Source organism: Desarmillaria tabescens (genome assembly GCF_030435595.1).
Source record: "Desarmillaria tabescens strain CCBAS 213 chromosome Unknown EV420scaffold_36, whole genome shotgun sequence".
Lineage (NCBI taxonomy): Eukaryota > Fungi > Basidiomycota > Agaricomycetes > Agaricales > Physalacriaceae > Desarmillaria > Desarmillaria tabescens.
The window spans coordinates 82,711-98,301 of NW_026848335.1; the positions used below are offsets into that span (position 1 = coordinate 82,711).

Here is a 15,591-nt window from a genome sequence, read left to right on the forward strand (position 1 = left end):
AGTCGATTGAACTGCCAGCATAAGCATAAACGGCTGCGACGATCCTGGCCATTGGTAGTTGCAGAACCTGGAGGTAGATTGGTCGTTTGTCTCGCGCAACCCTTTTGTTCGATTTTTCTGTGCATGTGCCGCGTTCTTGGCAAGATGAGCTTGAGGGTTCTGTATGAACAACTTCTGGGATTACTCACGAGTACCCGAAGAGTAATCTGCCTGTATCCTGTGCCATCTTCCGCCTCCTCCGGATCTCCAAGGTATGTTGCCGCTGAGGCCGAGGGACGGTCGTCGGGCCCATCCAGCTCAAAGGGTCGAACATGGATCGAGGATGCCAGTGTTGCCTTCCAGGGATGCGATGGTTATTCGAGATAGAGGCCAGAGATTAGTCCCCATCGATGTATATGGGGGTCATGGTCAACATACAAGGTCGGCGGGTCGACCCGTGATCTCCGTCCACTGACGTCCCCCATTTTCTTCTCTCAACGGTCGGTGTCTCTGGCTGACGGTCCTCGATAATTTACGGTGGCTCTCAACGTATTATTTACAGGTATTATGATACATTTCTGCTGATGCTGAACAACATACAGCGCCGATAGTCGACCATCGAATATGGATCCGACACTACCATCCCAAAAAAAAAAAAAAAACCCTAAGGGTACCAACGCAGTCTAAATGGTTCGCTGTTATCGGACTTCAACGTTTGTCGAGACGCTCCAATGACAACCGCAACCATACCTTTACTTTCGACCATTCGATGACCATCGCCTTTACTCGTTCTTTAAGACGTCTCTTACACAAATTGCAAAGCGTGTTCTGGTCAAGCTTCTGGAATATTTCTTCAATTTCGCCAGCCGTCATGCCTGCCATGAATCAGTTCCAGTCACAGAAAGCAGCACGTAGCGCACCTGCTCGAGCGTTCCAAATCAGATTCGCTGTAGAGCGTACCCACTCCCCGTTCAAAGACTTCTGAGCTATAAAATCGCACTCAGGTGTCGCAGGGTGGGATTTCGGCGGAAGGGCAAGCTGGTGCTTCAGGGCATCAATGCGAGTCCTCTGGAGGTCGAAGAGACGCTTCAGGTATACAGGATTAATAAATTCTACCAGCTCTTCGCTCATGGAGGAGATATCCAGGGAGAGGAGATACGTCGATGCCATGGCTGCGAGCTCTATCAGGTCATAGTTCGAAGATATGACATATGTCAATAGTGGCGAGACCGGCATATGGTAAAGGATATCACTGAATAGCGGCAGTGATGGCGCGACGTAGTCTTTGGGCTGCAAGCCGTATTTCGGAAGCAGGCACACTACTGTCAATAATGTATCGATGTTAGGCTGAAACGGAGCGCACGAGATTGCGTATATGGCATGCAGGATGATGTTCAGCTGTTCTGAATGCTCAGGGACGGCTCGAGGAATCCAGGACTCGTAGATATTCAGAAGGGAACCAAAACCATTTGACGATGCCTCGATCAGTCGATAACGATGGACGTAGAACGCAACCCCATCCGTAGATATGAGCTGCATATCCGCCAGAATGCCATTGAGCTTAAAATCGGCGTTAAATTGAGTTGATATAGCCTTGATATCCTGGTATTGTCGAGACCAGGAGGATTAGATGAACATCAATGCATGCCGCGAAATGCTCACTAGTGACGGTGGAAAAGAATCGTAGCTATGAGTCCGAGGAACAGCTTCCTGGGAAGAATTACATTGCTCTACGTCCGAAACGTAACTGTGGAAAGGCGGAAAGGCCTAAATAATTTTGACGTCAAGCTTCCGTTGCAAAGGCCGGTACGCGCTCACCTGTGGTGCAGAGCTATGATACGTGGGATCTACGCTGTTGCCACGAATGAATGTTTCGGTCTGCCTACAGTCCGTTACATCGGGCATGAAATTAGACATGCCAACAGCCGCTCCGGGTGCGAACATTTGAGAAGACTGACGATGTATATAGTAAGTACACCATCACACCATCTTCCTCCTCCACCGACTTACAATAGGAACAGAATCGGAATCAATTAAGGTCCTAGAAAATTCCGAGAGCGTGGAATTCGTGAGTGATGATGGAAGGGCAGTATGATGACCGAGATATTGCATTTCCGCGTATTCTAAGATAGGCCAGGTGTCTATGAAGCCAGAAGACATTGGAGAAGGGTAAAGAACAGAGACTCACCCCATGGGCGCATTTATCCAAGCAAGAAGACTAAACTTCAACCTCGTGGATTGGCTCTCGCCACAACATGCCGAAAAGCCTATCCTCGCGATGGATCTTTACGGCTGCCGCGGTGCTAGCTGTCCGCAAGATTCCCGGATAACAGTACGAATAATGAACGCCCAGAAAGACGAGGAAACGGGCGATATGTTAGGCCGATGTATGCAAAGTGGAGTCACTGTTGACAAGTTCCTGGGAATTTATCAAAAAGTGGTCATCAGTGTTGCTAGCGCTAATTCCGTCCACTTGCACACTTCGAAGTGACGCTGATGGTCTACGAACAAGGCAATGAAGATTCGATTTTAAGGCGAAAAGGAAATCCTTTGCTAGTCAATGAAACCATTGGTAAATGACTCACAAGATGGCGTTTTCACCAATATACGAGGCGCCAATGATCGCACCGGGTGCATACTTCCAGCGATCAGAACTTCTCGTAATACACGATAAGTAACTGGCAGCTGATCCGATTGCCTATAGAGCTTAACCATCCACATTGACTGTGGTCAGTAACTTGATCAACGGGAACTGATGTTTTACGCACCCTCAGGTAGGGTCCTGCGTTTAAGTCTTCGTGGCAACCATGATCCCTGAGCTTCAACGGCGTTTGACTAACACAATCTCATTTGGGAATTAGCCGGCAGTCGTGGCCATTTGTCGTCGGAGATGACGACTGTGAACGGGATTGTCTTGGATTCTAGTGGGAAATACACATGTCCAAGTAGGGAGGATTCCAATCTGAGGTTGACCTTCTTCATATAGCTGAGCTGTATCGGAGGTGATTATTGCGAGGGTCCTTTTTAGAAAACTTAGCAGACAACGTGTACTCCAGGTGGGCAATGGTCGTTGTTTGTGCTAAAGTGGAATGTCCGAGTTTGAAGAGGGAAGCTCAATTGACTATCAGGGGGAGGAGCAAGGGTGTTTGTGAATAACATCTAAGTTATACGCAAAGGCCATTGCTACGATCACAGACTAAGCCGCGTAACCACTTCCTCATACATAAACATTCCAAGGCCAAAGAAAGTAAGCATTGGCAAATCGGGTTCAGAAGGTCGTGCAGAGCGGCGCGAGGATTATGATATTAATTCATATCAAGACCGGTACCCGTCAGATAGAATAACAGACACAAGGATGTATAGAGAACCCTGTTTGATCACCAAGATCCACCCCCGGCTATGGAAAACAGATAGATGAAAAGCGCCAGAATGATCCTCAACAAAGCCCGGGGCGCTCGGGCGAAGCGTTCTTTGTGCGTTCTCAGAATCAGGGTACTCATGAAATCACCGAAGTTTCTTTCTTCGTGAAAAGAGTTGATGCCAATCACGGTTGTTGAACGCTTAGAAACCGCAAGGCATTGAGATCAAGAATGAAATTGAAGTCTGGAACAACTCTGGCGTTTCGCGAAAAAAAAGGCTTTCAGTACAAGTAGATCAGTCACAACGGTTGAGTGGAGTACCATGTCCAAACTACTCATCACAAGTCAGAAGACTCCGCACGGTGGTCCAGGCCTAAAAGAACAGACACCAGAATGGGCTGTATAGCAGAGGACCTACTATATCTTTGAACACCCTTTCTCAAGAAACTCGGCATTATTACGTGCTTCTGAGAAGCGTATACAACGTACGAAAAATCTTCAAGCACGTAAATTGTCAGTGTTCAACGTTAGCCTGGGCGACGTTGTCAAATAGGCAGTGAAACAGAGTGAAACGTTCGGCCCGGAATTCTTCGGCACTTGCCGGAAAACTTTTCTCTTTTCCTACTCAGTTTAGTTTCTGGTTTTCTAGCCACGGTTTCCTTCCTCGTGAATGAAGCTCCAGAATGTACTCGTGCTGCCGAGATGGAATCTTTTCTCAGCATGTCTCATTTACTATTATCGTGCGTCAGCTGTGGCGTGACTCTTAATCATTGTGTGCGCCGATCAAGATTGTCGGAACTTGCAATCACTCTAGGACTCTACTTGGCACACATAGCTGGGTATTTCCTGAAGCAACTTGTAAGCCAGTATACTCCTTTCTTCGTAAACTTCAGTTGCTGACTGACGTTGGGGACAACAGTCCAGGTTTCAGTTGCTTGAAATACCGGTAGCCTTCATTTAAATCGAATATATAGAGTGAGGTCATGTATAGTCAGGCGCCACGGACATGTTCTGTAGCCGCCCGCAAGTGACTGGCTTGTTTCCTATAAAAGAGTGGGGCTTAGAATCACTTACCCCAATGGCACGCAATTACAGTCTTGCATTCCCCCGCTTGGCGCTGTATACGCTACTCGTAGGTGAACGAATCATTGTTCTTCGTTGCATACTGAAGATTGGTTAGTGGGCGGTGGCTGTCGTCCTTCTTGGCCTTACATCGTACCGTATTCATGTCACGAAAAGTCAGTTCCGACGCTACGGTACGTTTGCTTTCTTTTGGTTACTGTCAATCTATCTCATCCGAGTATCAGATAGAATCGTTGTCGAGTTATTGGTCAGTGCCATCCTCACAATTCTCTGGGTACCGTTCGTGTAAGTCTGCCTACTGTATCTTTCTTCCAAGCGTCTTGCTAATTCAGGTCCGCTGTAGGGCCGTCATGATATTTGCCGCGCGCTCGTCAAGCCGTCGACACGGTACCCAGATTTGCTTCGAGTTATTGATATTAGCCATCCTGTGGGTGTTGTGGCTTGTCGGTGCCGTGGACACAACCGTAAGTAACGGCAGCTTACACCTGAGACCTTTACTCACATGACCTTATTAGAACCGCCTGATTCCTGGCCACAATTGGTGCTCCAACGCACTCGGTACAAAGCAGTGTAATATTTTGACGACAATTCTTGCCTTTGCTTGGATTGGGTGGTCTCTATTGACGATCCTCTTCGTTATGTCGACAATCGCCTACGTTGCCGGAGAGCCCTCTCCGACTTCAACTGCGCCTGCTGCGGGAACGAACAAGGAGAGAACGATGGAATCAGCACCTAGCACCCAGCAACCTACCACTTCCACACAGCCGGCGACGCAGCCAGCGACGCAGCCGGTGACTCAGCCTGTATGAATGATTGTCTAATGCCCATGATCAACCTCCGAATTCACGTTGCATGTTCGAGATCGCAAAAGCGTTAGGCTTTCAGATGTAAAATATTTTGTGTATGTACTCCTGTAATAGTATGTTCTTACGCAAGGTTTTAATCCCATTAATCCCGTACGTGAAGTTCGGATCACATACAAGAATGATAGAGCGAAGAGAGGGTGAAGTCAAATAAGCTTGAAGCGTACAGAATGTGCTTCGTTCGGGATACTTAAGATGGATCCTATTTTATTTCATCATTGCGTGACACAGTAGCTTCAAGCAGATCCGCAAGAAGTAGCGAACCCTGGATAAGGACCTACGAGGAACACTCGCTGTTACATGCAGCAATGAGCCCGAATTAGTTATTGGTTTTGGCACTGTCTAAATCGTTGTAGCAGCCGGATTATCGCTCCAACTAAGTGTAGGAAAGGCATTGACTGTATAGAAGCACTCGTCTTACAGCGCTTGTAACATCTCGTAATGAAAATGCGAAAAAGAGGGCTGAGCGACCGCGCCATCGTATCGGCCAGTTTATGAATGTCCAGTGGCGGTAACTTGGAATGGTACGATGGAAAATATGTGCCTCGAGGTGTGGATTTCAGAGTTTTGACAGGTTGGTCAAGTGAGCGAGTGCAATAACTTAAATATCTCCAAGGGGTATGAGCTTGAGTTCAAAATGAACGGGATATACCATGGTGTCCCCTCCCTCGGTTGCTCGGTAAAATCAACGGCATCCACATTGCGTTCTAGCTTCTCATCGCATACTGTCTTGAAGGTAGGGACCAATCGAAGGCTAATATCCAGCCTTTGTCGTTAAGACGCCGTATAGGATAGCCTGAAAGTTGTATCGAGAGATAGGGCTCCCCATTATCTCGTTAAATTGGCTCCCCCGGTGCTTAGTGAAAGTGACACCACACTAAGACCCTTTTTCATCGTGAAGAGTCTGAAGGCAAGTATATGATGGGCGAAGGAGATCACGGGAGGAAGTCAGCAGCACAGCCACATACTCGAACCACTCAATGACCGCGACATAACCGAGACACTAATTTATTTGATGTGAGCAAAACCTTGCCTTGGCAGCATATATTATATGTATTATTTCGCCGGCATCGCGTTTTAAGGCATAAGGACCAAGGGGTAATTTTCTGTCGACCAAAGGTAAACTTCAAGTATCACTCAAAGTTCACGTTCTTATCCCAGCTCCTTTGTCTTCTAGAACTTGATGGACATTTTCAGATTCATTCCCACTGAATTTTCATCTCGTATTTGCCTTTCTCTACTGCCATTGACCATAAGTCATACTGCTCTCCTTCACGCTGACTTGCAGTAATTTGCAAAGCCCTTCCAACGTCCATGATGATGCAGCCCTTTGATTCACCTCAGTGGCTGTAGGCTGGACGGTGGACTTGGTCGTGTATTACCGCCGAGAACCTGCAGATGACTAGGGCCCTCCTTAGTTCAAAATTGATGCATAGAAGTCTACGCTCTAATCGCAGCTTGATCATATGAGCGGCAGATGTAGTAAGTCCTCATGACTCAGATACCGAGTCATTAAATTTCATCGATCGAGTTGGTATTGAACCTACCGCTATGCAGTTTTGCCTCGCGACGACAGCATCTCCGTTTCCTTTCTGTTATCTTGCACTTGCAGCCCATAACACAGAAATTGCGATTACTTTTGATGACTCTTTTAGTAAGCCGGTATTCTGCATCAACGGTGTCTACGCCACGGATCTATTTCGATCTTTGGTTCGCGCTGCTGAAGTCTATGAGTCAAAGGTCAGTGAATGCCCACTACCTTTCACATACAGAACGATACAAATTTCCTCACAGGATCCATTAGACCTGGCTGCTGCCGCTGCTGCTGCAACGACCCATCCCGACGTTATAGCCACTCTTGACTCACTCGATGATCGCCTGTGGTTTCAAACATTCTTGTCTGGGCATACCCTTACAACATCTGACTGGATAATCTGGGGGGCTCTTAGAGGTCTGCTCGCGCCCATCTTCTTTCTGTCACTCCTGAAAACTCCACAGGAAATATAAAATGCCGGGGCTTGCTCAGAGATGGAGGCCATCCTCACCTTCTGCGATGGTTCTCTTATATAGAATCACTTTCCGTCACACAGAGAGCTCTCTCCCTCCTGTCCACCGCTCGGGCTCAAAAGCTGCGTTCTAGTAGGATTCCTTCTGGGTTTGCGCTCGGTCTCCCCCACGCCATAGATGGTCAAGTCGTAACGCGTTTTCCTCCAGAGCCCAGCGGTTATCTTCATATCGGCCATGCGAAAGCCGTAGTTCTGAATCAATATTTCGCAAACATGTACCATGGCCAATTTCTCGTTCGTTTTGACGATACTAATCCAAGCAAGGAAAAGGTGAGGTAGTCTAATTCTTTGGTCCTCGGCTTGGATTTGACACTCCTCATAGACTGAATACGAACAGGCCATTATCGAGGATCTACATTTATTAGGCGTCTCTCCCACCAAGGTATCCCACACGTCCGACTATTTCGACCAGCTACATGCTCTTGCTGTGGACTTGATTCGTTCCGGTCAGGCATATGCAGACGATACAGATTCGACGCATTTACTCTCCCCACCGTGTTCGTGCAGCCCCAACTCTCACGGACCACTGACCCAGATGGCGTTCGATCGTTTTCATGGTATCCCGTCCTCCCGTCGGAACACCAGCGTTGAAGATAATCTCAGCAGGTTCGAAGCTATCACCCAAGGGTCTCCTGATGTTACGCACTGGTGTATCCGTGCCAAAATCGACATGGCTAACCCTAACAAAGCAATGCGTGACCCGGTCATATACAGATATAATGCAACTCCGCACCATCGAACTGGGCAAGTCCTTTGATTAGCACTTTTAAGCCCGATCTCACCTAAAGAGCATTTTATAGAAGAAAGTGGAGTGTGTATCCGACCTATGATTTCGCTTGTCCTGTCATAGACTCTATCGAAGGCGTAACACATACGCTACGGAGTACGGAGTACAGAGATCGCAACTCTCAGTACCGTTGGATGATCGATGCACTAGGGCTTCGCTCTGTGCATGTTTGGGATTTTAGGTCTAAACATGCTTTGATAATATGCTGGACTGCTTCTGAAGCGTTTACTCTGACAGCCGTCTAAATTTCGTACATACAGTCCTGTCGAAACGAAAACTCCAGCAATTCGTGGATAAAGGTTTAGTTCACGGTTGGGACGATCCTAGGTTCCCGACTATAAGAGGTTAGTTGTGTGAATTCGGCTCAAGTCATGTGCAAGCTGACAGCTCCACAATCAGGAATGCAGCGCCGCGGTCTCACCGCAGAGGCATTGCGTCAATTTATGTTACAACAAGGTCCATCACAAGCAATTCTGTTACTCGAGTGGGACTCGCTATGGTCATTGAATAAGAAGGTAATTGACCCGATTGCACCACGGCATTGGGCTATCGTCAAGGAAGACATGTATGTTTGCATCTAGTAGTCTCGCTCTCAGTCTTGACATCCAGCACAGGGTTTCTGTCATCATCAAAGGAGGTCCGGAGCAGCCATACTGTCGTACTCTTCCGAAACACAAGAAGAATCCATCAGTTGGCGAAAAGCAAACAATATACTCAAGTACAATATTTACTTGAACAGGCAGACGCTTGTTCTTTCCAGGAACAAGAAGAGGTGGGTCGACTTGCTTGGTGTCGCCCACGCTCACTAACATAAGACACTAGATCACACTCATGAACTGGGGTAACGCTATTGTGCGTCAGCGAACGCTCGATCCATCATCTGAGAAGGTTGTGTCACTGGTTATGGAGCTCCACCTGGACGGAGATTTTCGCACTACGCATAAGAAGATTACGTGGCTCTCAAATCCCGCCGTTTCTGTTGTAGAGGCCGTTCTGCTCGACTACGGGCACCTTATCACGAAGAAGAAATTGGAAAAAGGAGACAATTGGGAAGATTATGTTCCTGCTGTCAGCGAGTTCCGGGAGGAAGCTATAGCTGATGCCAATGTGGCAGATCTGGTTACCAAGACGCAAAGAATTATCCAGTTTGAGCGTAAAGGATTCTATTCTTTTGACGGCATTGATGATCGTGGCAAATACGCATTTATCAAAGTGCCTGACGGTCGTAGTTGTAAATACACAGCTCAGTAGTCGTGTATGTCGTTTCCAATGCTAAGTATCATGTTTCGAGTGATTGTTTTTGTTCTCAATGCTCGCTGTCACCAGTGTACTGTGGAGTAATATTTGTTTCTGCAGTACTATTGCCTGAGGGAGTCATTTTGGCCCTTCTACAGTGTCATCAAACGTATTATTGAAGAGTCATTTCGTTTGGTGCATGAACGGTAGATTGTAAGTCACAGACTTGGAGCAAGACTGCGCTACACCTTTAGTCAATGTCCGGACCGACCCGGGAATTCCCGATGCACCGCTTTTTTTCTAGCCTCCAGCCTCATGTCTGCGAAACACCATTGCTATATGGACTGGTATTTGGAAACGACTCGCAGATACACCGCTTCATAAATCATAATCACTCTGGCCAACTGACGTTAGAATCTGCTGCCGCTGAAACGAGGGTTCGTATTGCCATTGGTAAAAATCAGGTATCACAAATCCTTCTGGTGGAACACTGCAACTGGTATGGGTGCGTCTCACTCGTATTGTTGGCTATAGGATGAACTAGTGTTGCAGATCTCGGAGGTTAATCCTCTAACAATGCATTTTTTCAAAATCAGGACTATAGTCCTGTGATCCAAGCGGCACTCCTAAGCCATTCCATCTCGATCTCAGACTGGCTGGTTTTTACGCGTGGTGGATCTCTGTACCGATTCTCGAACGGTCTACTCATTTGATTTGAGAATACTGCCTCATTTCCTGTGAGGGAAATGCGTAACGTATTACAAAATGTATTCGTCTCGTGAGGCTCGTTCAAGTACATCGGTTCCAAAATACAGTTCTACTGCCGTTGTGTTCGTTCTTGTGGAAGAATCGCCGAAACATGTTTCGCACGTCGAACAGCATCGAGATACCGTAAACTCTTCGGAAATGCCGCCCATGTATGAAATGAATTTTACCCGTGGCTCAACAGTTGGGAGTATAAAGGCGATTCGACATGAAGGTTTCAAAGTAGCGGCGTCAGCAGCACTACCTCTCTTCTCACATTTGCACATTTTCTCGATTTATCATCCCAAAGTCAGTGGTCCCGTCTACTTTGATTCATAATGCGGTTCTTACCAGACATAGATGCAATTCAAGCTTGCTACCTTCGTTGGTGTCGCCTTCTTGGCATCGTCTGTGGCAGCTATCTGTCCCGGTTACAAGTACGCTCAAAGTAACGACCATTTGCACACAATGCTGATTTATCTTTGCAGCTTCGGAGTCATGGACCTTGGATATGACATAGGCACCGGAAGAGAAGGTTGTAAGTAACCTTACAACCCCCCTTCTATGCCAGGACTGACATGAATTTCTTAGACGCCGTGGTGGACGATTCTTGCAACCAGGTAGCTGGAGCAATTACGACCAATGTCTGTGATGAACCACTTTTCTCCTGCTCGCCGGCGCCTATCACAATCACCGCCTTGCACTATGGTGGTCAAAAGTGTGTACAGTTCTCGGGTTTATTCGTCAGTTTGCTCATTCTGCTTCGTAGCTACGCCTGCCGAGGCGACGTTAACTCGGGATCTTGCGGTGGTACTGCTGTTCAAGTTTGCGTAAGTGTTCGGTCTTTATTCTCTGCTAAAACGTTGAATTTAATGAATTCTGTAGTGCCGCAATGATGGGAACTGATTGAAATCTTGTCTAATATGGCACACATATTTCTACCATTTATTAGTTTCTTGAGGCTATTACACCGCACACCGTGTACATAACTATGGACCTTTTTCTTCGAAAGTTGTTATCTGAGAGCTATCACTTTATGTCATCCTAAAGGTCGTGCTGCACTTCGGGAGAACAATCCCAAAGCATTTTAACAAGGCACAGCGAACGTAGCAGCTAATTAGCCAGCGGCATATACGGGAATCTCTATGTTTGACAGCGCGAAGTCAACATACTTTCTCATTCATTTCGATCGGCGGTTAGCACACCCTAAAAATACAGGTTGTGGTGGTACAAAAAATCTGGGCATCTCATTCAGTCTCGGTTCTTCCTGTCCTACAAAGTAATTCCGATGTTCACATGCACGGCTTTGATTTCCGAGTACCTTAGCCAAAGTCAGCGCGGACCCATGAAAAAAGAAGTAAAAACATACATATTCAACGCATACTCGCCCAACTCCCGCCCATTACCTGATTGCTTGTAACCTCCAAATGGCAAGGAAGCCTCGATGTCACCATAGCAATTCACGTAGGCAGTGCCAGCTTCTAGAGCATGGGTTACTCGGACTGTTCTACTCGAGTTCTCGGAGAAGACAGCCGCAGCTAGACCGTAGGCCGAATCATTGGCCAATTCGATCGCCTCTGTGGTTCACTGTTAATTCTTCTTCCAGTTTAGCATCGGTGGAGTCTTCGTACCTTCCTCAGTCTTAAACTTAATTATTGCGGCCACTGGTCCGAAAATCTCCTCTTTGACTGCTTTCATGTGGGGACTGCCGGTGAAGATAGTCGGCTGGATGAAGAATCCCTCTCCCATCTCATGATGATGCTTCTCTCCTCCAACATGGAATTTAGCTCCCTCCTCCCTCGCGGAGTCGAGGTATCCCATGACGCGCTATTTGAATGTCAATTGTCTTGTATGCTTGATCGTATTCAGAAACGTACGTCAAATTGTATCTGTGAAACCTGAGGTCCGTGTTTGGTATCCTCATCGAAAGGGTCACCGGTTACGTGCTGCAGACTCTTGGCGAGCGCAGCGAACTTTTCGACAAAGGTGTCGTAGATGCTCTCTTGAAGGAGGATTCGAGAGGAAGCATTGCATACTTGGCCTGCATTGGAGCTGAAAGTAACATTCTAGTTAGTAGCAAATAGCGTATGGCAGGCGAACGTACAAGATGCCAGAAGCAGTCCACTTCACTGCTTGGTCAATGTTCGCATCATCAAAGATGATACACGGGCTCTTCCCTCCAAGCTCGAGGCTAACGGCTTTTAAATTCGATTTAGCTGATGCTTCTTGGATCTTTCTTCCCACCAAAGTACTACCGGTGAAAGCGACCTTGGAGATATCTGGGTGTTCACTGATTGCTTGGCCGACCGTGTTACCTACATATCATTCAGTATTCTTAACGCTATTAATGACGGCATAACCTCTTACCGTAACCGTTGACGACGTTGATAACACCAGGTGGGAACCCGGCCTCGATGATGAAGTCGCAGAGACGCTGAGCAGTCAGAGGAGTGATTTCGGATGGCTGGTGAATGATCAATGCTGATCATCAAAGTGGATTCGCAGCATGATTACCTTCAGAACAACAGTATTTCCTGTCGCAAGCGCCGGACCGAGTTTCCACCCTACCATCAACTAAATAAAAGACTGAGTGAAGTTTCAAATTCGCCATGAGCGATTGGAATCACCATAGGGAAGTTCCATGGTACGATTTGGCCCTGCGAAATACACTGACATCAACGTCTACGGAGAACCAAATGCATGGACCCACCACAACACCGTAAGGTTCATGTCGAGTGTAGCTGAACTTTTCCTCATAGGTCTAGTGTATGACGTTAGTATATTGACCGGAATAGAGCAGGGCGGAGCTCAGTATCGTACTTCAACCACTTTGCCATGAATCTTGTCCGCCCATCCGGCATAGTACCTCAGAACAGCGATCATATCAGTAATATCACTATTCTTTGCGACCTTGAACGGTTTTCCTATGGGCAATTCATTTAGTCGGCAGGGTACTGAGGCGAGAGCCCCATGGCACATACCAACATTCAGAGTCTCTAATGCAGCCAACTCATCAATGTTCTGCTCAACAAGGTCGGCCAGCTTGGATAAATATCGCCCTCTTTGGGCGCCAGGGCATTTGAGGCCCCACGATTTCTTGAAAGCCTAACAAATGGTAGTGGCGTGAGACGCGTGAGACCGTGTGAAAAGTATATCTCACCTCCTTAGCCGCTTTAACTGCGACATCGACGTCTTTCTTTGTGCCCCCAGCGACGGACGTGATCACCTTTGCAGTAGCTGAGGTCCATTATTGTACACATATCTGGGTTTAGAAGACTGGGCTCGTCGTACCTGGGTTAGTCACCCTTAAAATGAAGTATATCAGTAAGCATGCCTCGTAGTAGATAACAACATCTGGGTACGCACTCAATGGAGCCGCCCTCAATGGGGTCGACGAATTTTCCATTGATGAAAAGACTTGTGTTGACTTTAGTAGTACCCTTGAAGGTGGGCGTGTCGAATGTGTAGGTGAATACTTGAGTCATGGCGGTGGATGCAGAAGAAGCGGGCGTGGAGTCTTACAGCTCTTATGGGCTTGATGCAGTCCGGCTTGTCTGAACCGGTTAGTGTGTGCATTGGCGAACTGAATTGTGTATCGAAGATGTAAGATGATCATGAGGACGGATCGGCTGATCAGAAAGAAGGAGAAGGGACTGTCGTGAACGGAGCTTTTTTAGTCATCTGGGAAAAATCGAGAATCGCTGAAGGAGCTTACCGACATATTAGCTTTTTATCTGCAAGGTGTAAAGAGTATTGAATATCGATGCTGTCTAAAAGGCAGTTAGACGTCCAAGTACTCGGCTTTGAATGCAAGAATGCTGTTCCAAGAAAATTTTACAATCTAAGGGGAAACCTTATCTCAGCCTGTCGATATACTGAGACTTGGCACTCCGTAGTTAATCTAAGTTGTCTAACGCAAAGAGACGTTTAGTAAATCAGTACGAGCACAATGCGAGCACTTGATCCCGTAGTAAGATGAACCCAATGAACCTGAAGCATGACCGCAAACCCTTCGAATCTCCGAGTCTGGAACTTGATTTAGCCTTGTCGGAAAAGAAAGGAATCAAGCACATTTCTGTAAAGGGCTATGCAGACTGTCAGGAAACAGGACACGAAAATCGGCCGGCGGCAAGAGGCGGGCGGAAGGATCGGAGTTTAAACTATCCTTTTCTCTGCACTTGTCCTACACGCCATCCGTGTGAGGAACGTGAAGATGGGCTACTCAGAGAATAAAGGACGTCCTTCTGATATGTAAAATGACGCGCAATATCACGTTCTAGGTTGCATGTCTTACTGTTCCGATCCTGGCAATGCAATCGTCGGCAGGTATCTGGGAATGATGAATCCTGGATGTGTGCTATGCAGGCATGGGCAATACGTCAAGTACTAGAAAGGTGTCCCTTATCGAGGAGGACGAAAGCATTAGTGGTTATGGAAAGAATGGGAACTCGACCAGCTATGGAAACATTCCGAAAACGATCTGTAATCACTGGGTCAGGATCATCGTATCTTCTCCGCAAATCCCCCGACAATCTGGGGGCAACTTGTGAGGATACAACTTTAGGGAGGCATCGACGAAGTACTGTATATATATATTCTCTAGGTTTGGGACTGCCTCGGAGGTCGACATCTCAGCGGTTGTTCTTGGCAGACCTTTTTCGCTCGATATTGAAATAATCGGAACCTCACTTACACTGGCTAGCACTGCTTTTCAATCCTTCAAGCGCACCCTGTTGCATGTTAGTTTGAAACTATCATCACTAGTAGGCCCACCCGGTGCGTCGCTGAAAGGAAATCATATTTTGTGTTCTCGCTTCTGTCCTGTATAACCCTCCGCTTTCACAGTTCCTCTCTAATTCAAGCTTTACGACGACAACGTGTAACTAGCCGTGCGCTGAATTTCAAGTTTTCAACCTCCTCCGGTCCTTCGATGGAGCGCTGTAGGTGCCTTCATCGACATCCACACCAGTGGGCGAGTCTCTATGAGCTAGATTGAAGACCTGAAAACAATCTCACTTTCCCTCGTGAGTCTTGGATAGCCCGTCTTCCAGCACTTACTAAACGTCTCTCTAATCCTTGTCGTAGAGGGAGGCGTTGGTTTCACTTTTCGTTCTTACGTCAACCTCGTTATTGAGCGCCCAGAACCTCGGCATAAATTTGGTTGCTCGGCATGGACATCGTAGCATTGGCAACTCTCCTTTCCGGATGGTAACATCGAACGTCTTCAAGCTTTCAACGGATGATTCATTCAAGGCTCGCCAAAGAAATTTGAACTCGACGACAGGGAACACTGTGGCCCGTGGGAGACAGCCATGCGAGTTACATGTATCTCGCGATGTTCTTCTGATTATGCGGTACTTTCACCATTAATACGGTCCCACAGGGAAGGGGGCAAGCAGGCAGGGGAAGGGCTGGAGCTTGTCGCATCGGTCTAGCTTCGGGGCCTTTGGGACCTTGTCCAACAATGTCAGCCG

General features: G+C 47.2%; 5 protein-coding genes across 5 annotated transcripts; 3 read left to right on the plus strand and 2 right to left on the minus strand.

Moving 5' to 3' along the window:
- Window positions 1–687: 687 nt before the first annotated feature.
- EV420DRAFT_1646545 (uncharacterized protein) lies at window positions 688–2,139 on the minus strand (the record flags this gene model as incomplete). Its single annotated transcript, XM_060477930.1, has 5 exons — window positions 688–854; window positions 900–1,581; window positions 1,642–1,746; window positions 1,798–1,932; window positions 1,990–2,139. 5 exons carry the CDS (start codon window positions 2,137–2,139, stop codon window positions 688–690), a joined length of 1,239 nt encoding a protein of 412 aa, XP_060327177.1.
- A 2,277-nt stretch (window positions 2,140–4,416) lies between these two features.
- EV420DRAFT_1482825 (uncharacterized protein) lies at window positions 4,417–5,230 on the plus strand (the record flags this gene model as incomplete). Its single annotated transcript, XM_060469929.1, has 5 exons — window positions 4,417–4,470; window positions 4,519–4,594; window positions 4,646–4,706; window positions 4,765–4,885; window positions 4,937–5,230. 5 exons carry the CDS (start codon window positions 4,417–4,419, stop codon window positions 5,228–5,230), a joined length of 606 nt encoding a protein of 201 aa, XP_060327178.1.
- A 1,605-nt stretch (window positions 5,231–6,835) lies between these two features.
- EV420DRAFT_1621943 (glutamyl-tRNA synthetase) lies at window positions 6,836–9,388 on the plus strand (the record flags this gene model as incomplete). Its single annotated transcript, XM_060475753.1, has 10 exons — window positions 6,836–7,024; window positions 7,079–7,235; window positions 7,283–7,620; window positions 7,673–8,098; window positions 8,158–8,318; window positions 8,375–8,481; window positions 8,537–8,702; window positions 8,752–8,855; window positions 8,881–8,909; window positions 8,960–9,388. The coding sequence occupies 10 exons, from the start codon at window positions 6,836–6,838 to the stop codon at window positions 9,386–9,388; spliced, it is 2,106 nt and encodes a 701-aa protein (XP_060327179.1).
- Window positions 9,389–9,971: 583 nt separating this feature from the next.
- Window positions 9,972–11,431, plus strand: EV420DRAFT_748358 (uncharacterized protein). The gene is made up of 6 exons (XM_060483316.1): window positions 9,972–10,426; window positions 10,478–10,554; window positions 10,606–10,655; window positions 10,709–10,835; window positions 10,887–10,947; window positions 11,003–11,431. Exons 1-6 carry the CDS (start codon window positions 10,139–10,141, stop codon window positions 11,021–11,023), a joined length of 624 nt encoding a protein of 207 aa, XP_060327180.1. The 5' UTR covers window positions 9,972–10,138; the 3' UTR covers window positions 11,024–11,431.
- EV420DRAFT_1705785 (aldehyde dehydrogenase) lies at window positions 11,003–13,602 on the minus strand (the record flags this gene model as incomplete). The annotated part of the gene is made up of 14 exons (XM_060479543.1): window positions 11,003–11,438; window positions 11,487–11,694; window positions 11,749–11,944; window positions 11,995–12,169; window positions 12,222–12,432; window positions 12,485–12,581; window positions 12,632–12,691; window positions 12,745–12,774; window positions 12,828–12,878; window positions 12,938–13,041; window positions 13,099–13,222; window positions 13,278–13,354; window positions 13,409–13,422; window positions 13,484–13,602. 14 exons carry the CDS (start codon window positions 13,600–13,602, stop codon window positions 11,390–11,392), a joined length of 1,515 nt encoding a protein of 504 aa, XP_060327181.1. The 3' UTR covers window positions 11,003–11,389.
- Between the last annotated feature and the right edge of the window lie 1,989 nt (window positions 13,603–15,591).